The 26731-nt window shown below is 40.6% G+C and overlaps 2 protein-coding genes across 6 annotated transcripts in view; one reads left to right on the top strand and one right to left on the bottom strand.

The window, feature by feature from the left end:
• Nucleotides 1-3369, bottom strand: part of ncdn (neurochondrin) — a 6142-nt gene extending 2773 nt beyond the window's left edge. The window contains exons 1-3 of the mRNA XM_078267856.1: nucleotides 3166-3369; nucleotides 1241-2303; nucleotides 812-981 (exon numbers count right to left, since the gene is read on the bottom strand). Coding sequence (XP_078123982.1) covers nucleotides 812-981; nucleotides 1241-2303; nucleotides 3166-3369 — 1437 coding nt within the window. The remainder of the gene's footprint in view (nucleotides 1-811; nucleotides 982-1240; nucleotides 2304-3165) is intronic.
• Nucleotides 3315-26731, top strand: kiaa0319l (KIAA0319-like ortholog). Of its 5 annotated transcripts, none has more exons than XM_078267854.1 (25): nucleotides 3751-4305; nucleotides 5775-6390; nucleotides 8694-8876; nucleotides 9819-9922; nucleotides 12213-12481; nucleotides 13227-13316; nucleotides 13631-13859; nucleotides 15267-15365; nucleotides 15936-16033; nucleotides 16226-16313; nucleotides 16510-16602; nucleotides 16773-16905; nucleotides 17256-17361; nucleotides 17524-17646; nucleotides 17745-17868; nucleotides 19073-19205; nucleotides 19458-19606; nucleotides 19731-19882; nucleotides 20087-20225; nucleotides 20735-20894; nucleotides 21168-21310; nucleotides 22957-23079; nucleotides 23296-23386; nucleotides 23542-23633; nucleotides 23975-26731. In XM_078267854.1, the coding sequence occupies exons 4-25, from the start codon at nucleotides 9832-9834 to the stop codon at nucleotides 24169-24171; spliced, it is 2922 nt and encodes a 973-aa protein (XP_078123980.1). In that variant the 5' UTR covers nucleotides 3751-4305; nucleotides 5775-6390; nucleotides 8694-8876; nucleotides 9819-9831; the 3' UTR covers nucleotides 24172-26731. The 5 variants fall into 5 exon arrangements, with proteins under 5 accessions (XP_078123981.1, XP_078123980.1, XP_078123978.1 ...); XM_078267852.1 differs by having other exon boundaries at nucleotides 5772-6390; XM_078267853.1 differs by lacking the exon at nucleotides 5775-6390 and having other exon boundaries at nucleotides 3792-3810; nucleotides 4199-4305.

The following is a 26731-nucleotide window of genomic DNA, read 5'->3' as shown; positions in this document are numbered from 1 at the left end:
AAGAACAATATGAATCCCATCATAGCACTACCTATTAAAAGGTGCTGTAGGTAGGATTGGGAAGATCCAGGATTTAGCCAACATTTCTTAACAACAACAACTTCTCAGTCCCTCCCCCCTTTCCACTAAAGCCCAAAACGGTCTCCTAAGCCCCTCCCCCCACAAGGGAGAATGAATGTGTGTACATGAGCAGTGATTGACACGCAGTTAGACAGCACCCCCTGGCCCTGATTGGTTCATCTAAACAGGGAGCTGTGGATTTTTGCAAATCGCACTACAGGCTGTAGGTGGTGCCAGAGGAGCCAGATTTTTTTTTTTTTTAAACTACCTGCTTCATGTAGTTCTACTCGAACATAGGGTCAGTTTCAGCAAATATTACAGAAAGTTAGTTTTATAAGTCTTAACTACTGCATCTTTAATGAGCAAAAATCCTGCTTGTTTGTAAGTAGAGCTGCAACTAACAATTACTTTCATTATCAATTAATCTGCCGATTATTCCCTCAATTAATTGTTTGGTCTATAAAACATCAGAAAACAGAGAAAAATGTCCATCCCAATGTCCTTGAGTCCAAGGCCATGTCATCAAATGTCATGTTTTTTCAACAAAAACAGCAAATCCTCACATTTGAGAAGCTGTGACTAGGGAATGGTTGGCATTTTTATTTAGAAAATGACTTAACACATGAATGACCTTTTAAACTGATCAATTGACTGCTTGATTAATCTAAAAGTAGCTTGTTGCGTATAAAATATGATATAATGGACAAAGAACAGAGTGCCACTAACAGAAGCTTAAATGTCATCCTCTCACCTGCTGCAGGTGGTACATTAAAGCAGAGAAGGCCTCCTCCAACACCCCGAGGACCTGCCTGGTCTGCTGCAGACTGATTGAAGGGATGGAGCTCTGAGGAGGTGCAGTGGCCTGTGCCACTCCCAGACAGCAGGCCTGCTCTATGGCAGCCTCCATGATTCGATAACAGCCTGGGAATAAGATGTTATAAGAAGGGTTTTAGTAACAAAGGAGGTTAATTGCATTTAATCAAAATCTTACCTACATGGTTTCACAACAGTTTTATAAGCTATTCAATAACTTGGTTCAGGAAGCAGCGTGGAGTAGGAATAAACAAACTAACTAACAAACTTTTTGGTGGTTTGCAAGTAGCAGAATTGTTCAGAATAGGCAGAGGTATGATTAGTTTTACAATTACAATCAATTTACTATTTCAAATAAGCACATTACCTGTGAGCGTGTGCTGCAGCTCTGGGCTCAGTTCGTTACCAGGTGGTTCCTCCAAACCCATTCTGACCTCTACACAGGCCCGGTTCACTAGTAAGCAGCAGAACTTTGGCGGTCCCACCAGCTCCCATCCATGCAAATCCAGCAGACAAGCACTGAGGACCAGGATCGGCCCGATCTGTCTCGGTGTCAACTTAGCCTGCAACATGGGTCTCAATACCCCCCATACACGTGCTACGACTCCCTTCAGTTCCTCACTCTCAACTGCCACTCCTACTGGGGGGAGAAACTGCACCAACTGGGCACACATGTCCAGCTTGGTCTGGTCTGTGGCTTGGCAGAAGTCTTTGGAGAGCCTGACCAGTAAAGTGAGGAGTTCTGCAGGGTGTTTACTCCACACTTTGTCCTTCGTTTTACCTGAGAGGAGGCAACCAAGCAAGGCAAGCCCCCTCTCGTGGCTGAAAGTCTGGTTTTGTTCCACTGCCTGGCACAGAGCAGGAATGGCACCCCTGCTCAGCAGCTGGTCGGCACCTCTGGGTAAGGCACACACAGCTGTAAGAACCTGGTAGCAGTCAGCAGCCATGGCCTCGTCCATCTTGGAAGAGGGGGAGGTTTCTTGAGATGTTGTCGATACTCTGTTTGCTTCACTGCCGTCATCACCCTTTGCTTCCTCTCCTGCTGATTTTACCACATTTGTGGGATCACTTTCTGCGTTTGAACTCTCTGTTGATTGGACTTTACAATCTGGACTCTGCCCTCTCTCTCCATCTTGGTTCTGTTCCTGGTTTTCCTGTTTCTGCCGGTTCACAGGACCGTTTGCTAAAATGCCCAGCAGGAATGGGATGGTGGTGAGGAGCTGGGGATGGCAGGCCATGTCTGGGTCTGTGCTCAGGGCAGCCAACAGAGCCGTGCCCAATGAAAGGAGTTCCTGTGGGGGTAAGCCGGAGTTGTCGCTGCCTCTGACCGCTGTCACCAAAAGTCGAGCTGGGAGGTTTAGACCAATGGCCTCAAAGATGCGCCTCAAGGTGGGTTTGTCTAGCTGACTTGCCGGGCACAAGCGAGTTATCTAAAGACAGAGAGGGGAAAACAACAGAAAACACACACCTGTCAGTGCTAAGGTGTGATACTTGGTCTACATATCCCTATATATACACAGTACACTCCTATATTACACAACAGTAAAATTAATGCAGCATCTCTACTATAAATTCTACCTCTGTGAAAGTTGTAATGTTCCGTTTTTGTTGAAACTGGTTTAGAGAGGTGGTGATTCAACTTAATGGGCATTTACAAGGTGTAATTTGTACTGTTGTTGAATTATATTGCATTATACTGAGAGGTGTTTCTTATATTTAGCCCATTTATATCAATAAGGTTAACTAAATACTTGAATGTGTTATTATGAGGTTATTAGTGGAATATTGCAGTTCATGTAAATGTAGTCACTGCTTCTGGTTAGAGCTGCAACAACATGATTAATCATTTAGCTAGCCTATAAAATCACACACCCCAAGTTATTCAATATCAAGTGATATAAAATAGAGAAAAGCTATATCCCCATATTTTGAGAAGCAAGAAACAGATAATGTTTGGCTTTTTGCGATAAGTGACCCATCCACCTGGCCATCTACTATTACATTAATCAACTCCTTTGTGCACAATTTGGTTAAATTAAACCTAACAGAGCCATTAACAAACTACCAGTCCACGCCTTTTTTTTCTTTAGTGCCTTTATGCACTTTTCTGCTTTTAACCTCTCCTTTCACTGTTTTTTATGGATTCCGAAATTAAACTATTACTATATTAAACTAATATGTTTCTAGATGCAAGTAATCGTGTATTAGTTTTACATGCAAACAGTTGGTATACTAACAACATGAATGCTAAGGATCAGTGTGTCCATTAATCACGCGTAGACAGACACTTACCAGCAGAAGAGAAGCCAATGTGTGACTGTCATTTTGAGCCTGCCTGAGTGCATGAAGACATCTCTCCAACACCTCTCTCTGTGCATCAGTCAAACCACCTCCTGCATCCCTCTCTGAGCCTTCTCCGCCTTCTCCTCCTCCCTGCTCCTCTTTTACAGGAGGCTGGCTGCTCACGACAGGTGTAACGTCGGCACTGTCAGCCATTACGACCTTAGTAACTGCGTAACCAAGAAAGGAATAAACAAGTAAGCAAAGTCATTGAAATTCAACCTGAACATCAAGTCATGATTAGCTCCACATCGTTGAGGGCAACGAGAGCAGCCTGATTTAATGATTTTTAGTTGGTTAGCTGAGTCATTCTAAGTAACAGTTGGCAACAATTCGACAGTTAAAATTTGAATTAGTAAACGTTTATAAAATAACTTACTTTGTCGACAGCTCTATCACGCGCGGTAACAGCTCTCGAGCACTTCGCGGAAGTAAAAAGTCAAAATAAAGCTGCAAGAAACCAATGAAAACGCTCCAAGAATGTCAAGGAACCAATCACAAGAGGGATAGTTGGAAGGTGGAGACGCCATTTTGGTCCGTGTTGTTAACGTCGGAGCAGCGAAGCCACGTTCTTTTATAAGGTCACAGAAGACATTTGTATCTTTTTTTTTTCTAGCATTAAATATAACACAATAAATTACTAAAGCTTAGCAGGTTAAGTGTTTATGTTGAGCTGAATGTGTTTGCCAATGCCATTGACAGCTGGTCGGCAGGTGCCGCACGGCGGAAGTAACGTTAGTTGAATTAACGTCAACGGTTTTTAAATGCAGCACAGGCAAATGTAGTACCAGAGTAGATGTCCGTGTAATATAATTTGTAGAATGTTTTTATTTACTACATATTCCTTCCCAGAAATATCGTTAATTTGAACCATTGTGCTTCTATCTGCCGCAAAATCTCCCAATGGTTGGGTCACTTAGTACTTTATTTTGGAAATCCAGCCACCGGAGATATTATTTATTGCTTAACTGTGGTTACACATCAGCTGTACGTTACATGCGAGAGGAATACTGACCAAATTAACTGTACAGAGGACAACAACAACGACGAAACATCACAGCGACCGAAGTGAATGCTATTTTACTTGTAACTGTAAGTCATTGTACACTATTCTGTCTTTTAATGGTGTCGTGCCAATTATCACTGAAAACGCTCAGGAAGATCTGTGATCCTGCACGGTGTGTAGCTAGTGAAAGAGAGATGCCAGCAGCTCAAGGTGCCTTAAACAGAGGCGATCCCGGGATTATACAGGTGAAATACCTGTCTCAGTGCTTGCACGTCTGTAACGTTATGTCTTGTAAGAACGTAACGAAGATCAGTTAACGTTAATAAATACGAAGTGTCATATTGACTCAAGCGTCCATCGTTTGTAATGGTGTGATAGTGCAGTGGACTGCGCAATAATACTTACTTACTGGCCTCTATAGCTACAGCCTGCAGGCTGTAGCTATAGAGGCCTTTATTAAATTATCTGACAGCTTGAGACATTTTTGATTTGAGTAAACCCTGACTGTTGCTTTCAGGTTGGTAAAATACATAATTCACCAGCCCACCATTTTGGATGAAGTCTCAGAGATATTATCTCAGCAGTGGGTTTGATCATGCATTTCGTTTGACTGAAAGCCTTTCATTCATGCAGTCAATCATACACGTATTTGCACTTTAATCAGTCAGTTAATCCCTATTCTGCAAGAACCAATCGTTTTTATGCTTAACTAACAATTATTTTCATGATTGATTTTTCTTTGTTATAAGTTATAAATCCCGACACAGGACACCAGAGCTAGTTTTACATTTTTAATATGAAAATGGTAGACATTCAGGTCTTTTGTCTTTGTGAGGCATACAAGCAAATGTTTGGTAGATGGCGTTTATATTGATCTGTAAATCCATTTGTTTTCAGTTCAGTTAAGTCTTTATTTTCCTGCCTGGGGAATTTGACTTGTAGCATCATGAAAAACAAACTCATCCATCAGTAAACAGAATGAAAACGATCAGTAAGAAATAGTGACGTCCTATAGCAGTAAAAGCAATAAGTGACAGCAATAACGGAAAGGATTGGAGAAAACCAAGAAGTAAGAACAACTTAAAAGTTAAGAAAAGGCATAAAAATGTGAATGTCTATTGCCAACAGTGCATACTGTTTATGATATTCCTGCAAAACAAAAAAAATACATAGAATCAGAAAAAGCGACTAAAATGAATACGATTATGATGCAAAAACTATGTAAGTACAAGGAGAACATTTTTTTATGAGAAGTTAGAGACTAGTAGCGTGTGTTTTTACACAGTCCAAGGTTTTACTCAGTTGTAAGTGGCCTTATTGTGTAATCAATCTTTTTTAACCTCCTATAATATGCCTATACACAGGGGTTTATGGGATGTATGTGTCACTTGCATAGCATCCATTTAAATATTATCCTAGGATTAGAATAGTTGTTGCTGTAAGGATGTTTTCTGTAGTTGTCACAGCAAAATGTGAGGGTTATTATTCGGTTGATTCATTTCAAAGACTGTGCCTGGGACAAAACTAATAACTTAATTTTCCTTCCCTGTAGCAGCTAGAAGAAACTGTGTGTGGGCCTTGGTACCATTACAGAGAAAGCACCACCAACCTGTCTGCCTAGAAGCTAATACAGAGCTTACAAGTGTGCTATTGACTGCTGCAACAGAGAGAGAGGAATAGAGAGAGAGAGAGAGAGAGAGAGAAAAACTTGTCCTCTCCGGATATAAGGGGGTTTTTGGTCACAGAGATCATTGTTTTGCAGAAGCTTCTCAAGGGAAAAGTAGGTATTGAAATGTCGCTAATGGCTGAGCTGTTATCAGCCAAGGTGACTGAGTGTAGTAGTGCACTACTGGTGTGGCACACACTCAAAGTCACCACCAGCCATTAGGCATTTGAGCAGTAAGAAGGCAAATCTACAATGTTGTAGATTGAGGAGGAAAAAACGTGACTGGATCCCCCACATTTTTTGTCTGGATTATTTTTACCTGGAGATTTTTTCTTTACTCTGATTTGGTGGCTGATTTGGAGAGAAAACCAAGCGCAGGAGGACTAATGACTGTTTGTGGATTTGGGATTTACTGAGCTGGTGATTATAGCACAGAAGGAAGCTGCTGGGGCTCAAGCGTTCATGTGCAGGAATGCAGATTCACATATGGATGCAGACCATACAGGTTTGTGTCAGCAGTTCATGTTGTGTGAGTGTGTGTCTGTGTGAGAGCTTGTGATCTTTGCCTGGTGATCACAACTTTGTTTTGGTTTTAAAACAGCATCTTTGTAAAGTGTATTACAGCAACATTAAACATATAGCACAGTTGTAACAGACGTGTTTATCATCTTAGACAACAATGTCTGCTATCATGAAATAACAATCTTAACTAGTTATATGCTATCTTGAAATCTTTACAAAGTAATAACTCTGAAAAAGAGTATCACTATCCGCATGTCTTTAAAAATGGTCAAAAAGGAATAACAGCATATTGCCAACCATATGGTTATATAGTGTCTAGCTAACATCTACAAACTGTCTGCACAGCAGATGCTTGTGAAAGCTGCTTGATTCATTGCTCTATTGCCCCATAATAGTTTTGTGGTGAGACGTTGGGGTGGAAGAGGCTTGCTCACATCTTGAACACAGTGTCCCAGGATTTGTACTGTTCACCCCCCCCTTTTTTTGCCCATTCTGCTGAAAGAACTTGCAAAAAAGTGCAGTATGGCTCTTTTACTCATTCAAACTCCATGCATTCCTCATCAAATCAGAAGTCAGACTTCCTGAAGTTTTACTTTACTTAAAAGAATTTACTTTCGTACCCCAAGACAAAAGATTCCTATAAGCAATACATATTGTTTAACCATTCTCATGAAAGCAGTACAACAATCTGCATCTTGCTCCTTTTTTTGTGACTCATTCAGCAAGTTAATTATTCGTCAGCATGAATTTATTGTCATCACTAATTACTTTGGAATGAGAAACTTCCTCATCACACTTCCTGTAGGAAAGGACATTAAGCGTTAGGAAGTTACCTCAGACGCCTGGACGGCCTCTGACTGTGTCTTGAACATAGTTTAACATATCAAACATTTTGTACAGTGTTGTAACATTGGATGAATTAACTTTTTATATTGTATACTTGTGTCCCTAAGAACTTAGGAGAGGGGTAGAAATGTTAATTTGTTTGTATACAGCAATCCTCCAAAGTGTAGTATTCCCAGATTTTAACCACTACTCATTTTAACGTTTGTTATGAACATACAGGCTGGGTAATAGGTTGCAATACTAGAAGACATGACAGACAGATTGCATTTTTTTTTTATATTGTTGCATAATGTGTTGAGATATGCATTCAGCTAATTAAGAAGGACTAAACACCTGTCATAGAAGTATGTAATATATTCTTACCTTTTTTATTTCCTTCATCAATTTCGTGTTGCTTTAACTGATAGTGAAAATGAGGGCGCTCACAGGATGGTGAGTCATGTTATACCGCTACCACTAAACTGAATTATCTTTTTTTTTCCTTCTTCCTCTGTTTTTGATGATATAGTGTTTCTCATTACCATCTTTTAATGTTCAGATCCAATATGGTACATACATGTGTAATGGCAAAAATTACATTTAAGCATGATTCTCTATATTATTCGTATAATTTATTTTTGTGTTTCTTTCACAATGCTGGAAGGGAGTTTATCTCATTCCCACATGTAGATTGCATACACAAAGTCTGGAGACGAATGCGTACAGGCCTTGTTTGAACCGATAAAGGTACAAGGTCACAGTAAACTATCTTTCTGTGAAGATCCAGTGTTCCCTTGCTAGTTCGAGATGTACGGGGTATGTGATCCCAGGGTGAAAGTAGGGCAAGAGGGAAGAGATGCAGTGGCTCCAATGTGTCTATTATGATTTAGATTGTCTCTTGTGTCCAGATATGGCTGTAAGAAAATGCAAAGTCATGTTTAGACCTGAACATGTGTGGCTATCACTCCCATTTCCTTGTTGTGTATATAAGCTCAGTGTTTCTGTTCACTCATTGAAGACACTTTTTCACACGGGGCTGCTGTGCCTTTTGTGAAATCGTGTTACTCCTATATTTGCAAATATATTTAATAAAATACAAAAACCTAACTTGGTTTAGTCCTCGACTGTCCTTATTTTGTTTCACCTTCCTATTTTAAAACATCTACACCTGCTGCCCCGAAATACTTCCACCACACATGTTTTTGTAAAGGGAAGTTAATTTAAGTAGCATTACTAGTCTTTGCTCTCTCTTTAGAATATCTCCAGTTGAGGCGTTTGAATTTTATTTGCATAAACATTTGTTATCAAGTTGATGTGTTATAGGTTGTTTAAATTATTTTGTGTTCAATGGATTCAATTCTACAAAAAGGCCTATTTGTTCACATGTTTGTTCATATCCATATGAATGATATTGAAGGATCCACATGTTAAATGTTTTTCTCTTTTTCTTGCACTCTGTAGTGTATTGTGTGAGCAGCTGAGTCTTTGAAGGCCCCAGAGACTGCCATGTTGGATCTCTTCCTCAGAGTGCTGGTGTTGACCTGCCTTCACCCATCACCTCACAGCACTTGGCTGCCAACCTAACTCCTCGCTCCCTCTCTCTTCCTGCATCTCTTTCTTCCACTGCCCGGCTCTGAGAAATAGGTAAATATGGCGTGTTTGCAGGTTGCTGTTTTTGTTTAGTAGGTATGCTTGATTACATTTGTGCAGGTATTTAAATAAACCATCTGTACATTCAGTTGGTTAGTTGGATTGACAGATGTTATTTCTATAAGGGGGGGGCGAGCCAGACCAGACTGTAATGGTTGATGAAATGAAAAATAACCTTCAAGCTACATTTCTTCTTGTGCAGTGTCGGTATGACAGTGAAGGCTTTTTTAACTAATGTTCTCAGTATACCTTTAGTACTTTTATATTTAGGGCGGCATGGTGGCTCAGTGGATAGCACTGTGGCCTCACAGCAAGAAGGTTCTGGGTTTGAATCCCTTTCTGTGTGGAGTTTGCATGTTCTCCCCATGTCTGTGTGAGTTTCCTCCAGGTGCTCTGGTTACCCCCACCATCAAAAACGTGTAGATTAGGTTCTCCAGTCAGTGCCCTCGATCAAGGCACTGGCTCAGATCTGGAGTTGGTCTCATTGCTCCCGTGAGGGATGGGTTAAAATGTGAGAATGAATTTTGCTACATGTATGTGTATGTGACAGTAAAGTACCCTTACCTTACTTTCTTCTAAAATTATATGAGGTATTAATGAATACATTTAATAACAATTTGTCAGGATCCCAGCATGGGTTCTTGTACACCGTGCAAGGTTAAAGGAATAGTTCAACAGCATTGTAAATACATCTATATGCTTTGTTGCTGAGAGTTAGATAAGAAGATTGACACCACTCATGTTTATATGGTAAATATAAGGTTACAGCCAGCAGCCAGTTAGTTTAGCGTAGCTCAAAGACTGGAAACAGTGGGAAACAACTATTCCTTTTAATGTTTTGTTATTTAGATATTTCACTTTGCTCATTTAGTGGCCCACGTCTGTTGTAGTGGTAATATTAAAGCACACTAACATAGTTATATTTCCTTTTTCTAGGTCCTTGTGGAAAATGTCCTGTGCACACCACAAGCTGCTCACCTGGAGCTTACCTCACCTCCTCCTACCGCTGACCTACCTCTTGGTCTTGGCTTCTCCCACAGGTAAAACAAACCATCACCCTGAACTCAACAGGAAAAACCACCTGTGTTGACACAGTAATGATAAGAAAAACTTGCATCTGTGCCTCATCTCGGCAATGATCTGCACAGTCACACACCTCTGATTACTCAGGGTGGGTCCTTCTTAGAATCTTATTATGATACTTGGATGGTTTTAGGTTGTTAGTTGGTGTTTACTATCCTTGTAATCGGAGGTAGAGAGGTAGAGGACTGTTGGCACCCCTACTGTGTGTGAATGTGTGCCTTCTTTCTGATGCCACTCCACTCAGTGGGTTACAATGTGGAACAGGACAATAGGGGCTCTGTGAGTGAAAATTCTGTGTGTTTGTGTGTGTGTGTGTTGAGGGGTGGGGGACAGAAGAAGAGTGGACAAGGGGTGGGATGACTAAACTGAGGCCAAAGGGTCCTTTCTCAAACAAACTATAGTGCTTTTGTGTGTTTTTGTGTGTGGCAAGACCTTTGTTTTTCAAAACTTGAGTTGCACTAATGTCCCATAACGTCAACCTTAGCCTTCTTGTTGCCATGGTAGCAATAGTTACGGGTACAGCACTGTCTGAGCCCCAACAACTGTTACTGTACGGCCTCGCCATCAGCAGGATAAGCTCTCAACTGACTTACCTTGCACTCAGCTCAATCTTATCCTAAAATATCTAAAAATAGTGTTGCTACCGGTGTTTACAGAACACCAGTGTCAAAAAAAAACAACATTTCCTATTGCCCATTTTTCACATTAAAAGCATTCAACTGCTGAAACACAGGGTTGTTTTGATTGTGAGGCAGTCAAAGGAAACTCTGTGTATTCATCACTGACGTAAGCGCTGACAGCAATCACTCATCCAAAATGCATCTAGAATTGAAGACATTAACTAGCCTGATGCATGTAAACATAAAATGAGCTTCAGATTTTCCTGATGCACTGTAAAGCAAGGGATTATACATAATGTTCATTAAGTCTAGTAGAACTTGTGCTGTATTCATTTACAGCATATTTCCAAATGTAGTGGACAAAAGGGGCTACTAATAAATGACACAATTGATCATTACTTGTTTGTATATCTGCATACAAACTATGGATTTTATCTGCTTCCGTGTTATGTGTCGACCATTTAGAACTGCAAGACAAAAATAAAACGGCGTTAAGTTCTTTTTCTTCGCAACTGCAGTTTTCTTAATTCACAGAGTGACTCAGCAGTTTTCCTTTTTCCTGGACTGTTATTCAGCTAGTTTGGCTTCTGTGTCGGTGTGAACATTAATTTAATTAGTGGTGAAACATAACCTCCCATTTCTCCCTGTATGTGTAGTAGTAGTATTTTCTTAAATTTGTTCTAGGGAAAGGTCCTGAGAAAAGTCTACGTCAGACTCATGACGTCTTCTTAAACCGCAGAATTTTTTAAATCACTAATTATTGGATGGGATGGTATATTAGGTAAGGTAAATTATTTAATTTAAAAGACCATACTGCTTTGTAAAATAATGAAAATAGTTATTACAAAGATCATAAATGATATCAATGTTATTGTAATTTAAATCCTATAATATTGTTACAATGTAGAAGTGAAGAAAATGAAATAACCAATTATTTAGCACACACATGTCAGCACTCAAATTTGCATAAGAGTGCTGTTGAGGGTGCGTAGATTTTGTTATCACCTAAGAACAAATCCCAAATAACAAAACCTGAATGAATGATATGAGTCTAATATGGTCTGGCTCAGAGGGTGGTGTTTGTGCATTCTGCATACTGTGCTTGGGGTTTTAATCAGTCACTTGTTTTGTCAGGGAAAAGCCTCACTTCCTCTCTTTGCTGCTGACTTGGCTGACTGCTCAAATTGCGGCTGCGTGTCGGCTTTTCTGAGAAATGTTCAGTCACAGCCTAATCTGTGAAAAGTCTCACTGTGGGTTTCACTTTGCCCCTTTGCCTTCGACAATGCCAAGAGTACCCAACAATGCCCTGATTGATATAAACAAGTGGAAATCTTGAAAAGCCTGAGAAGCGCTGCCCGGTGGCGGATCCATGATGTCGCCTTTGGCAGATCCTTTTGATCAAACTACACGCTACACAAACCCCTTTGTAAAATTTCTCTGCCAGGAAACCAGTTAATAACCTTCACCTGTTATCCTCCCTTTCACCCCTATTTCATTAACAAACTTCCATCCTTTTCTTTTAACTATGGCCATGTTGCAAAAGGTAAATCATATCTCCCATTGGATTGGAGTTTTTAATATCAGTACATCTCATCATTGCTTTCTCCTTCTTTCTGTCCCCATCCAGGTGTGTCAGCAAATCTCTGCCGGGTGACCGGGGGGGTACTGGGGATTCACTGGAGCAGCATCGTCAGCATGGGTTGGCACTCTCTGGCAAAAGGGAGAGGCGGGGCAACATGTTGGGAGTCTTGCTGCTTGATTCCCAGCTGCAAGGCCGTGTGGAGCCTCGGCGGGCAATGTGTGCTTCTCAGCTGCTCGCAGAATAGGGGCTGCCCCATCACCACCCTGCCCCAGCCCCACCAGGAGTCCCTCGGCCTCCTTCAGCTGCTCTCAAAGGTATAGCGAGCAGCTGAAACAACACCTAGACTTATTTAATGACCACATTTTTATTGATTAGGTTTTTTTCTAGATGGTTCTGTCATTGATTATGTTAACAGTTAAAAAAAATATTAAGCTTAAAAACTGCGTTTTTGCTATTTGGAAGATTCATTATCTATTCAGAAGTTTTGAGCAGAACGTGACCATATTGTCTCACAATCCAAGCTAGGGATGCACATGATTGATACTTATGGACCTTTTTCACAGCAGACATTTTGACGCGTCATAGTAGGAAAAGCACAGCTGAAAATGATAACCTTAACGATGGCTCTGTTCCATCAAGTGTCCCAGTAAGCTATTTCAGTGAGTCAGCATGCTCAATACCAGGGCCTCTCCTAAGTGGAATGCAGCCATCATTACTGGTTTTAATACACCTGTGCTTTTCCTACTATGCCATGTCAACATGTCTGCCGTGAAAAAGGTCTATTAACCTGGATCGTGTACCGGGCAGATTCAACAGATCCACATAAATAAATACAGTTTCTGCTTTTAGTTACCTTCATTAAGTCATAATATGTTGCCAACTCCGTTTAAAAAAAATCTTACATAAAAAGAATGCCAATGAGTTCTATGCAATGAGATACACAGAATTTTTATTTGGTTAAAAAGAGAGCACTGGATCGTGTGTGTGTGTGTGTGTGTGCATGCGCGTCTGCGCGATATTTTTCTAAAGTATTTTTCTTTTCTGTAACTTTACTTTAAGAGTCCTGTCGTCACAGCAAGACATAGAAGAACTCGTCAGGTACAGCATGCAGTAAGCCACACACCACACATAGGACAGCTTACCAGCACGGTAAGTTCACAGAAAGTTGGTTATTTTGATCTTTGCATTGTTTGCCTGTAGCAGATGCTGTTAGCAAGTCTTACATTAAAAGAATGCCAATGAGTTCTATGCAATGAGATACACAGAATTTTAATTTGGGTACATAGAGAGCACTGGATCAGGAATTGGTATGGGGAGATACCGTGTGTGTGTGTGTGTGTGTGTGTGCGCGCATGTGCATGTGCATGTGCGTGTGCGTATCAGATGCTGTTAGCAAGCCTTCTGTACCAGCACTGAAATAAGTCGGCCTCATTCAAAACTACAATCTTTAACTGTTCTTGCAGGAAAGTCCCAAACCAGAAACAGCTCGCCAAACTACAACAGTACACAGCACCAACAAACTTCTTCAAACAGCCCAAAAGAACCTTAGCCAGAGTGCAGACATTGCTCCTGTTCCATCACAGCAGAACTCAACGGACACCGCTAATACCGTTAAGTCTTCCAATAGCAGTGATGTCAGCACACCCACAGCCACAGCTGCAACTGCTACCATCACAACTCCAACACAGACTGGTAAGGAAGCTAATGTTTGCTGCAGTTGGTGTCAGCGATCACCTATTTTCAGCTCGTTCATGTGTCTTATCTTCATTTATTAATTATGAACTACTAAAAAATGTAGCAGCACTGTGGTTTTGCAGGCTTCACGCTACTTTCAGGTCCTTTCTTTACTAAGATTGGTTAAATACATCCTTGTCCTTTTTAAGTTAGCATTTTTCTGTCACACACCCACAATTTGCAACAGATCCTTTACTGTGCAGTCTTTGTTTTTGCTGGAGCTGATGTTTGAGAAAATGAAGGTGTACCTTGTCCACATATTGTATGGCAGACTGCTCAGATGTTGTTTTTCACAAAGAAAGGAACATGTGCTTTGGGTGTGAAGCCAAATAAGTAAGCAATAGGAATGTGCTGAGATATGCTGGGCTTCTACAAACAGGAATAACTCGTATGATCCGTTTGTCCTCCCTGAGAGACAATACCGCCATTTAACTGGTATTCATTCAAAAATGGCAACAGACAAAGCATTATTATTGCTGATAAAATAGTTTTAGCTCTTTTAACTAACAATATTGTTACTAGAGCAAACAATAGCTCAGATGAGCTAAACACGGGAGTTGTACGATGGTCAGTTGCACAGCAAGAGCCCGTGATTCTGAAGGGAAGTCTCTCACATTCATAGTTTGATTGAAAAGGGAAACCAATTTACACATCATGATCAGTTTACTAGTTGTGTTGAGGAGTACTCAACCTGTGAGAACAGTTTTATAACATTTCCTGTGGCTCTGAAGTGAGTTTTGTCAAGTCTGAGAAAATAACCCTGATGATATCATTAGGGTTATTTTTTTATTTTCATCAGTTTGGGCTTGGAGACTAGAGCATTTTTAACAGGAAAGCCTGTGTTACGAATTGGGCTGTGCAATGGGTGACCTACTGTTGGTGTTTACCGAAGGAGGGTCTAGTGAATAGAAACTATTGAGTTGCATTATGTGAAATGTCAGATCAAGGATTCTTTGGAGCTTGATCCATACTATGGACTACAATTTAGGATATTTCAACGTCTGCTGCATCATTTTTTGTTTTGTAGATGCACAACAGTTAAATGGAATATACCACATAAGGATGTGCTGAAGGACTCTATTATATCTTACTGTAAATACATGTGCACATAATTGCTTTTTTTAATAATTTCCCCTACCTGTCTAACAAGGTAGAATATGATATTCAAATGCATTTGTGTAAATTTGGTAACTAAGAGCAACGCAGGAAAATAATGTGGTCTCTGTCCCACTTGTACATCAATTTTTTTTATTTATTCACCCAATAGATGTGTTGAATACTCCACTTTCAGACCAGTTCCTGTCTTTTGGTTGCCATGCTGTACTTTTGGACTCATCTCTGATCCTCTGTTGTTTTCCACGACAGTGAGGGAGCTGGTGGTGTCTGCAGGAGTGAGTGTGGAGGTCACGTTGCCCCGCAACGAGGTCGAGCTCAACGCCTTCGTGGTCCCAACGCCCCCACCAGGTAAAACTAGGGAAATATTACATAAACTGTTAAAATGTATTACCTGGAAACGTGTTACACACTGTTATTAAATCATGTCATTTCTGCAGTTTTCTGCAGAATTGTCATTAATATGTAACCAACTGTTATTACACATGGAGGTCGAGTTTCTAATGCGTTTTCAGTGTATAAATGGTACAGAGTTATTAAAGCCTTCCTTCTGGAAATATCTGGAAAATTAATTTTTACTTGAATGTATTCTCATTGCAGACTGTCATTTAGCATGTTGTGATATTTTTTGGTGTTCAGTAATAGGCTAATGAAGCACAACCTGCTTGACAGTTGCATTCCTGAGTCACCATCAGCATACTGTTCGTCACACTGAATACTTGCCAGAGAATTTCAAATCAAGACTGGAAGAAGATTATACAGTTACCAAAAGGGAATACACGTCATAATTTTGTTAATCTCTTGATCCCTCCTCATTATCCTCTAACGATCCCAAAATCTCTCATCTGGAAATGATCCTTATCTGATAGATTTGAATTAAATGCATCAGCAGGTTTGTTTAATTTTGCTACTTCTTTACAGAGACAACCTATGCATTTGACTGGCATCTGATAACTCATCCCAAAGATTACAGTGGGCAGATGGAAGGCCAGCACAGCACGACACTTAAACTCAGCAAGGTACAGATCCCAGCCCTCATATTCATGTAAAAATAAAACATGCAGCTGGAGCTCTATTGAATGTATAAACAGACAATTCCAGTAGTGTGTAAAGGACACAGATGGTCTCAAAAAGATAATTTCCTCATTCTGCTTGCTTGACTTTCTCTCTCTCTCTCTCTCTCTCTCTCTCTCTCTCTCTCTCTCTCTCAGCTGACTGTGGGCCTGTATGAGTTTGAGGTGACGGTGCTTGGGGAGGGGGCACATGGAGAAGGTTACGTCAATGTCACAGTCAAACCAGGTGAGTCCACAGTTTTGCCTCATGTTGACTAAATAAACTTGGATGTTATTGCTGCAAGAGAAGCTGCTTTCCTGCCACACAGTTGTATTTGTGACTTTTGCCAAGGTAGCCACTGACTTGTGCATACTGCCTCAGTCACAACCAGCTGATGCACAGCTCCAGTAAGTGAGCTAATTTCTTGTTTTCCACCTGATAGAGCCGCGGGTAAACAAGCATCCCGTTGCCGTAGTTTCCCCAAAGTTCCAAGAGATCTCCTTGCCAACCAGCTCTACCGTCATAGACGGCAGCCGTGAGTGTCCCACATGACGCACACACATACACAAACATATTCAACATCAGCTAAAGAGAGAGACCTTGTACATAAAATATGTTACCTTTTCCTCTCATGCTATTGAATGTATTTTATTGCCCATTTTCCCCTGTTCCCCTCCTTCCTTCCTTCCTTCCTCCTCCTTACAGAGAGCACAGATGATGACAAGGTGGTGGCGTGGCACTGGGAAGAGGTTAAAGGTCCCCTGAGGGAGGAGAAGGTCTCTGCCAACACCCCCGTCCTCACCCTCACCAACCTGGTGCCTGGGAACTACACATTCAGGTAAAGATGGTCTACAACCATGACATTGTTTTAATTTTGAGAGGTCCCAATGTTTCATATGTATTTTTAGATAAATATGTTGCAAACATCCTAATCAAGAATTTACAAAGAGAAATAAATAGAAATAATAACAAAATAAAAATACAATAACCTGTTAAAGCCTGTTTTCTCCTATGTCTGTCATAAGTATAACAGTAAAAGCAGATGAATGGCGGGCTTAAAGTTACTAAAATTCTTACTACATGTAAATCAAACATATGTTTTTTTGGGTCTGAGGTGAAATTATTTTGAGTTTGCCATAAAAATGATGTATTTAACCTGATAAAAAAAAAAAAAAAAAACTTTCTCAGTTTGACAGTGACAGACTCAGATGGAGCCACAAACTCAACACAGGCCACCCTCACAGTCAACAAAGCCAAGGACTATCGGCCTGTGGCCAACGCCGGCCCTAACCAGGTCTGAAGTATTTTCTATCGTTCTATCTGTTCTTTATTGCACCAAACCACAGTCTTTGTAATTGTTTGAAAGCGTGGTAGTTTACTTAAACTTTAAAACTTAAAAACCAAACCAGTGCACTCCTGGTAAACACTAGCTGGTCTTTTGTTTAACTTCATCCAGGTCATCCAGTTGCCACGCAACTCCATCACTCTGTACGGCAACCAAAGCACCGACGACCACGATTCCCTGTCCTATGAGTGGTCACTCAGCCCTGAGAGCAAAGACAAGGTGGTGGAGATGCAGGTGAGGACTATACATATAATACATTGTCATGTTTCAGTTTATTTTTCCCTGGCTAAGAGAATCATGGTTAACATTGGCATCCTTTTGCTCATTTTTAGGGCGTACGGACGCCGATCTTGCAGCTGTCTGCTATGCAAGAGGGAGACTACACCTTCCAGCTGACTGTGACAGACTCAGCTGGCCAACAGGAAACCGCCCAGGTCACCGTCATTGTGCAGCCAGGTAAACAGTTGGAGGGCAAAAAATTTCTGTTTATGCCACCTCAGCACTTTTGAATCGCGTCTTCAGTAAAAAGTTGAGAGGAATATTTAGTTAATCAGCTGCTGAGGGCATTAATTACAGTTCCTTACAACTGTCACTCTTTTCTCGCTTTTTTGATAGTCATTAACATTAGTTTGTTAAGCCTGTTTGTTCAGCTGTGTGCACTTATGCCGACAGACTAGAATTAAACCCTTATCTCGACATTTCAAGTCCTCCTCCACTGTATTCAATATGCCCTGTGTCTTGTTCCACAGGATATATGCAAATATATACATGAAGTGTGAAGAGTATACTGAGCAGCAGTACATAATGTAGCTGTATTTATACTTGGCCTATATGTGTGAAGCTGTTGTCACTACTTCAGCTGCTTTTAGGAAATTCTATTTACTAACCCTTTAATAGCATATTGACTCAGTTAATGGGAGGTGTAGGTGGGTGCACATGCACATTCAACCTGATAAGCACTTTGTGTAAACTGTAGAATGCAAACACGCACTGGCATGATGGCCTGGTAGAGTTTGAACAGGAGCTGCTATGTGAACATAATCCACCTGAAGACCAGACTATGTCAACCATTTGAGAACCAGTGAGCAATGAGATCTGAAAATGAGGGCAGTGTGTTGTTAGTCAGAATCTGTAATTTGAGGTATTTCAGAGCAGCACTGCTGTTCTTTGATAATACACTTTGACCGTTCTGTATCAGGTTGTCCTTTTTATATTATAGTGGGGGGGTTTCTGAACTTGTTCTTTCCTTCTCAGTCTTTCATTTTTTCAATAAATCACAATCACTTTTCTTTCTCGCCTCTGATTTAAATATTGGTATATCTGTCAAACTATTCATTTTTCAGACTCTGATTTGGATAAAAGCTGGAGAAATGATTCAAATTGACCCAATTTAAGTGCAGTATTTCATAGTTTGAAAGGGCTTTAATGCTGCACTATTGATTCCATTTTGATGATAGTTGAAGGATGATGTGCTTTTTTACTTTGCATTGGTTGTGAAAGAAATGTTTCATGTGGTTTTCACTGAAGCTCAGAGGACCCGACACCAGACACTTTTGACAGCCATTAGCACACTTTATTTTCAATTTTCATGTAGGTTGTAAAATTGAGATGTATTTTTAGTTTACTCACCCTTGTGTCACTCTCACTCTCCATCCTCCAGAAAACAATAAGCCACCAGTAGCAGATGCAGGACCGGAGAAAGAACTGACGCTGCCTGTTGATCGAACCACTCTGGATGGCAGTAAGAGCAGTGATGACCAGAAGATAGCCACTTACCACTGGAAACAAACTAAGTGAGTCAGACATCTGTGCAGGTAGTTTGTATTGGCGGCAGGCTCCAAGGTAATGCAATAACTGAAACATAGTTAGATATAAGCTTCATTGCAAATACAGTATAATACAGTTTTATTCAAATGTACAAAATAAATTGGTTTAAAAGCAAACTCTGTTACAACATATTTTTCAGTGTCATCAAGGTTCATCTATCCCTCTACAGTAAATTATCTTTCACACTCTCTCTTTCGGCCCGTCTGTCCCTCCACCAGGGGTCCTGATGGTGTAAAGATTGAAAATGCAGAAGGTGCCGTTGCCACGGTGACAGGTCTTGAGGTTGGCACGTACGAATTTACGCTGACTGTAACTGATGATAGGAAGCTGCAGAGTAGCGACACTGTTACAGTCATCGTCAGAGAAGGTTAGGAGGGGTGTGTGTGTGTGTGTGTGTGTGTGTGTGTGTGTGAGAGAGTGATTTACATTATTCATGTTGTTATCCCATCATTGTGTTAAATTCTAAATTTAGTGTCATGTTTTTCCACCAGAACTGGACCAGCCTCCTGTGGCTCATGTTGTGTCGAGTCCACCCATCACTCTGCCTGTCAGAACCTGCACGCTAGATGGATCTCACTCCACTGATGACAAAGGTGGAGTCAGCTACCTGTGGACGAGAGATGATAGCAGCCCTGCTGCTGGGGTGAGACTGGCCTTTGACTGAATAATACAAATGATTGTTGTATGCTCTGATGTTGTTAATAATAATTTATGGTGGACAGAATATAAAACTATAAAAACTGTGAACAACATCAGACACCCACTATATTAGAAAATAACAAAAACCTAATAAAGATTTTACCATAGACTGTAAAAGATTTTAACACTTCTTTGTTTGTTCCAATAGGATGTACTGAACAGCTCTGACCACCAGGCGGTGCTGTTTCTGGGAAACCTGGTGGAGGGGAAGTACGGCTTCATCCTGACTGTAACTGACAGTAAGGGACAGACCAGCACTGACAGAGGCACAGTGGAGGTCAAACCAGGTGAATTAAATAGACTCTTTATTACTCTCTCTATATTATTGTGTTTGCTCTATCCCCATGCCACATACTGAACATTTTGTCCGGGTCATTGAAGCCTATTTTCAGGAAAAGTAGGTACATCAAAAGTTAAATTACTGCATTTGTATCATGTAACACCTCCTGAGAGTTATTGGATTTTAATTTTGCCTTCAAACAAGTCTTTGCATGCAAATAGTTTGCACACAGCAAGAGACTCAACAACCAACAGCAGAAGGTTGAGCAGGTCAGTGTGCAGCATACGGTGCACAGACACAAACACAGCCAGAAACTAATCTATCACTTTGTGCTCTGGCCTCTTTCCCAGATTGCAGAGTGTCAGATGGGTTCTGTCTCATGTTTGTCTTCTTGTTATTTTTTCTTTCCCATTACACCTCATCTCTTACTCCTCTCTACTCTCCCACCCCCTGTCCATGTCTCTTCAGTGCTTTATTCTCCTTTCTCACCTTTTTTTTAAACTCTCTGTTTATCAGACATATGGAAGCGTGACCTGGTGGAGTTGGTGCTGGAGGTCTCTGTATCCCAGGTCTCCCACCGTCAGCGTGACATGCTGCTGCGCCAGGTTGGGGTTTTACTGGGCGTGCTCGACAGTGACATCATTGTGCGTGAGATCAGTGCGTTTAATGAGCACAGGTGAGTCGTTCCGCACCTTTTTTGACCTTTTGAGTGTCTGAAATCCTTTTGAATTTGTACTTTTACATGTACTTGTATGTCTGAATGTTTTCTCATATTTTCATTAAGCTCACATTCTTTTATTATAACCTCAACTTGACTTTTCAAGCGTAAACCTGGTAATGAAACATAACCATGTAGAATGAGGTTTTCTTGATTTGGCTAAATGGTGACTATGACTATATAAGTAAGCATTCTTCTAAGTAAATAAGCAACTTCTTCCTCCCTCCTCAGTACTCGTTTGGTCTTCCTGGTGTCAGGCGGTCCAGGGCGCCCTCCTCTGTCAGGCCGCAGCGTTGCACTTAGCCTACGCAACAAACTGCGCAAACAGAAAAATGACTTTCTCATCTACAAGGCCCGACGAGTGGATACAGTCAGTAAGTACCTGACAAATATATTTTGTAGTCATACATTTATTTGTAGACTTTATTTGCCACATTATTTTGACTTGCCACAGGCAGGTCACATCAACAGAGCTGCTTTGACCTCTTGACCTCTCTAACCTAAGATAATGGTCAGATAATGACTGGGAATAGGGTTAGGCTCATAGGTTAAATCGCTAAGATTTTTGAGCTGTCGCTACAAGTTATATCTTATCCGTCTTGACACTTTGTCTCTTGACTCTGTGGTGAAACTTGCATGCACCAATTGTAGCTTTATGTTCTATTATATGCATGTGGTATGTTGTTGCGCCTTAGTTCTCTGTCTGTTTTCTGTAAAATCATTGTTTAATAATCATAATAATACATTGGATTTATATAGCACTTTTCAAAGTCCTCAAAGACACTTAACATAGTAGAATACAAATGAACCAAGCAGTACACATTTTAATAAAGACAATAAAAATAAGATTGCAAGCTAGATTAAAAACATGGGGTGGGGTGGGTAACTAGGGAAGACAGGTGTGAAGAGGTGGGTTTTGAGGGCCTTTTTGAATGCTGACCGTAGCCGTTTTCCGACCAAGTAGTTACAGGAACATAGTTATAGGAAAAGTCCACTTCTAAACAGATCTACTAACTACTCTCCCCCAAAACCTTTTTTTTCCATTTGCATTTGCACTGGCCAAGTGGCCATAGGGACTGGTAGGAGGGGTAAGGGAGTGATGTAAGCACGGCAACGGTCTATAGCATTAAAATCAGAAAACAAATACACAAAAAAAAAGTATGAACTAAATACTAAATCTAATGAATGTAGCATATTTGTCTCCCGAAGAGAAACGGCTATCTCTCTCTCCCCCGCCTCTGCCTGCTGCGCTGTGGATGTGACTGTGTGACTGTGTGACTGTGTGACTTTGTGACTGTGTGACGGCGAGTTTTGTCAACGCTTTTAACTCCAAAAAGACAGTTAACCACAGGTTCCCGTTAATCTTATGATGGACATGTGTTGTGATATTTAAACAAACAAACCGTTATGGCGAAATAAAAGCCTCTTATTTACGGGACCGGTCTGAGAGACCTCCAGCTTACAGCGGGGTCTCTGAGCATAACTGGCCGAGCGACGGCAGGCGCCTGCTGGCTGTCGCCTCACTTCATGGAGCTTCTCAACTCCGAAAACTTTGAAGCAAATTGTGAATTCGGCATCAGTTTTCGCAATACTGCCTATATTCGAAATCTAAACAGTTAATTTCTCGCCTACAACGTTGTCATAAGTGAAATTAGTGATGAATAAGATGGCGAAAATCGTTAAAATTGTCCCATTGTTGGTCTGTCTGTACCGGAAACCCGACCCTCGTTGACCTAGGTTCATATGCTGAAAAGAGAGAAGACCCTGCCCTGAAGTAGGAGCTGAAAGAGTTACAGGAACTGCGGCCAGAGGGACTTAAAAATCCCCAAATTGGTCCAGTCGGAACACGAGAAAAAAAGGGTTCTAGGAATTTTATGTTCTATGTACTGCAAAAATCCCTCCGGTCAGAAACGGCTAGTGTGGTTTGATGTGGTTAGGGAATTTCAGAGAGAGAGAGAGAGGAGGGGGGGGTCAGATTTGTTCAAAGCTCTGGTTTCACTCTGCCTCTGTCCTTCCTCAGTCTGCCAGCTGAACTGCTCCAGTCATGGCGATTGTGACTCATACACACGGCGTTGTGTCTGCCACCCTTTCTGGATGGAGAACTTCATCAGAGCTCAGCTTGGAGATGCAGAGAGCAACTGTGGTGAGATAAGATGAATTTTAATTGAATATTTTAGTTGATTAGTCCATCAAATGTAATGTGGCAATTTGTTTTTTTTCAAACACCACAAAAGACCTCAAATGGCTTTAATCTTCTCACATGTTCATGTCCTACATATTTTATTACAAAGTAATGACATTCTTTTCTTTGTGTCTAATATTACTTATTATTATAATAATACAAATATTTTGTTTTCAGAGTGGAGTGTACTCTATGTGACTATAGCGTCATTTATGATTGTGGTTGCTATAGCAACAGTTGTCTGGGGAATGGTGTGTTGCTGCAAAAGGTGAGCACAATTTTTTTCAAATATTGTTATGATTTTTACTTAATGTCTTTGGACACATACAGTATATGCATAATGCTCATTCTTTATGTATCTTCCCCACATCTTTACCTACCAACTCATGATATTTGGTGTTTTTTTTGTTTATTTCCTGAAAGGCGTAAGAGCAAAGTGCGTAGAAGCAAAAGCAGGTATAAAATGCTAGAAGCTGATGAGCAAGACAGTCTGGAGCTACAACCACCCAGAGCTGGTAAGACACACATACATATACACCATCGCCACCTCCATTGTAGTTCACTGTTGAATGTTAGCAGCTGTGAATCCCAGGTCAAATCTCAAAAATGTAAACTGAAATTCACAGAAATCATACAGATCAGTAAGTCACACACAGTTTACTGCTCATACTGACATTGAGTGATGCTTTACGTTTAAAGGATGCTAAAAGCTGGTCTGTATTTTAGATAAAAATGAAACTACCTGTTTAAATAAAGGACTAAATAAATAATTCTGCTTGGTTCAAGTTTGACACAGCATCATTTTAACATCCTACCGTTTTTTTTCTGTTCCCCCCCCCCACCTGGCTCCTACCAGCCCGCATTAAGCCGGTGCCCGCTCCTACCTCCTCAGCCCTCATGCACTCGGACTCTGACCTGGACAGTGATGAAGGGCAGGGCGGGGTCCCGTGGACAGAGCAGGAGCGCGGGCATCTCCTGCGGCCCCAGAACGGCTCCCTAAGGAACGGGCAGGGGCCGGGAAGGGGCAGAAAGCAAAGAGAAGAGCTGCTATAGCAAGAGAGGAGGGGGGAGCTCACTGCTGCCCTCACACACACACACACACACACACACACACACACACACCTCCGCCAGCTGTCACACCCTCTCTGTTCCTCACTTCCTGTTTCTCTTTTTTTGTTCTTCAACACCGAAACCTAAAGGAAGGGAAAGAGAGAAAAAACATGCTGGAAACATGTCCCACTGTCACAGAAAGAAACACCACTGTACTGATATTTCCCTGCTCCCACACTGAGCCACTATGGAGGGAAAACAAGCTACCATTTCGCTGAGAAATAAGGGGTGAGCACTGTTTTCAATGGTGTAAAAATATAACATAGACCCCTATTATTTAACACAGAGACAAAGAATGTACTGTTACCCCTCTTACTGTTGGCACATGAAGTAGCCTAAGTAATACTTGACTTTCTGGATAAAAAAACTCAATGACAAACCAGCCACTTGACATGCTCACACCTCGCCTCTTGTAGACACGCATGTACGCACACAAAGACGTCGTATTCACACAGTTCCAGGTCGACCTGATGCTACCAAACTGCCATGTAAAAACCAATGGTTAACTCTGCTCTGAAGATTTTCGTTAGTGAGTCCACAGTTGAGATGGTGACTCGTTGGAAAGAAAAACACAACCAAAACAAGAATTAACAACAGCAATGGACTCTCCTCCAAATAAAAAAAAAAAATGTGCATGAAGAGTTCTGGTACAATTTGATACTGGAATGATCGCCTGCATGTTTGTATGTAGGGTGTATGTTTGGATTTTTTTCTGGCTGCTGTGTTTCCTCAGAGCCGTTTGTATGTTTTTATTTCTGTTATTAACTTGTGAAAGAGTCACATTCTAAAGGTTTCTCTGGAAGAAGTCGCTGGGACAGTGGAATACACAACGTTAACGAGTTTGGTTGACTGAGACAATAACGAAGAGAAGTTGACAACACAAAAAATGGGGCCGCTTCCTCCCTCACCTCAATATTCATTAACTTAAAGTCTGCTTGAACCATGAAGACCACTTAGGTTTTAAGTGTATATATACACTTTTTTTTTTTTAATACAAACAACCTACAGGCTGTGATTACCGGTAGATGTCGATGCACTTTGATTTCTTGTCTGTCAGCTTTGGTTTCATTTAGTCTCTTGTTGGTTGAAAAGGGAGATCTTTAAAGGTTAAAGTTGGAATGGTTCAGCCATAAAAAAACAGACTTGACTGCATTCAAAATGTATACAGTTTTTAATTCCTTTGACTTTAAAAATGAAAGGATATAGCAAATGTGAATGCAGCTCATGTCCAGAAGCACCTCAGTAATTGTAACATACCTGTAGGCCTGAAATGAAAAGGGTGGTGTAAGTTAAATGTGTGGCAAATTGGGACACTTTTTAATCCTTTGAGTTAATTTTGAAGTTTCTGTGCAGTTTTAGGAAGCAATTATAATCTGTTTAGCCCCTATTAGGGTGAGCATATTAATCCCGGCTTTCCTTTTGACAAATATGCAATTAGTTCAATTTATGGATTATTAAAATTACTCAAGAAACCCAAGGAAATCTGCATGACAAAATTAGACATAACAGGCATCACTGAACTTCCATTAGGGACGAAAGTAAGTTGTGTCAAGAATGACCTGAAACTGTTAAAAACAAATGTCTTCCCACAAATAAGATAAGAGAAGGAGGTTAATCTAAAGGGATGTTTTGCCATAAATGCAACAGGAACAGGACAAAAAGGAAGGCCGTAAGAACACAGAAGATCTTTCCATCTATTTCTTCTGTGAATCAGTGGTAGTGATGGCTGTTTCTGCACGAGTGAAAACTTTAACCAAATGACTTTGACCACGCATGTGAAACTGGCCTGTAAATTCATATTGCATATTGAGTCACTCTCTTTTTTTTCTTTCTGTTGAATGTTAAAAGGGGTATGCCATTGATTCACTTCAACTTGTTCTCTGTGTGAAATAAGCAATCATTTAAAAAAAATTGCAAAAGAAATGTCTATTTTGTACAGCTTATGCTAATGTGGCTTCTGCTGCACTAGTTTGGTCTTGAAGCACCTGGTGCACATCAGGCCAGGGCGGAGATATTTAAAAATTGGATTTCATTCAGATTTGCTGAATTTATCTATTCTTCTTTTGCCATCTTGTGTGAGGTGAACTAAAATCTAAGTGCACCAAAGTGCCAACTCTGTGAAATGTCATTTGAAAATAATGACATATTCTTACCATGTTTTTTTTTGCACATTATAGGTAATGGCTTTCGGAGTAATTGCCAAGATGTTACATTAATTCACTCTCATTTCAAGGATCATTTTACACCTATTTGACAATACAAAATTCAGCATTTCTTGTTAAACATAATACATTTTCCAGTCACTTTTGAGATTTATAGAAGAAAGGAAATTGACCTTGGCGCTGACAGAGTCCACTGTGAAGGCTGACGGAGAAACTTTTAAATGAAGGGAGTTTAATTTAAGATAACATTTTAGTAAAGGATTACCCACTTCTTTCCTTCTGTGTGACCTGATCTGATGGATTGTCTGTAAATTAAAATAAATGTTTCAGTTTGTTCCTGA

Source organism: Sander vitreus, chromosome 14, assembly GCF_031162955.1.
Source record: "Sander vitreus isolate 19-12246 chromosome 14, sanVit1, whole genome shotgun sequence".
In the NCBI taxonomy this organism is placed as follows: Eukaryota; Metazoa; Chordata; class Actinopteri; order Perciformes; family Percidae; genus Sander; species Sander vitreus.
Note: the sequence above shows the minus strand (reverse complement) of the source record. Positions and strands in the feature narration are given on the sequence as shown.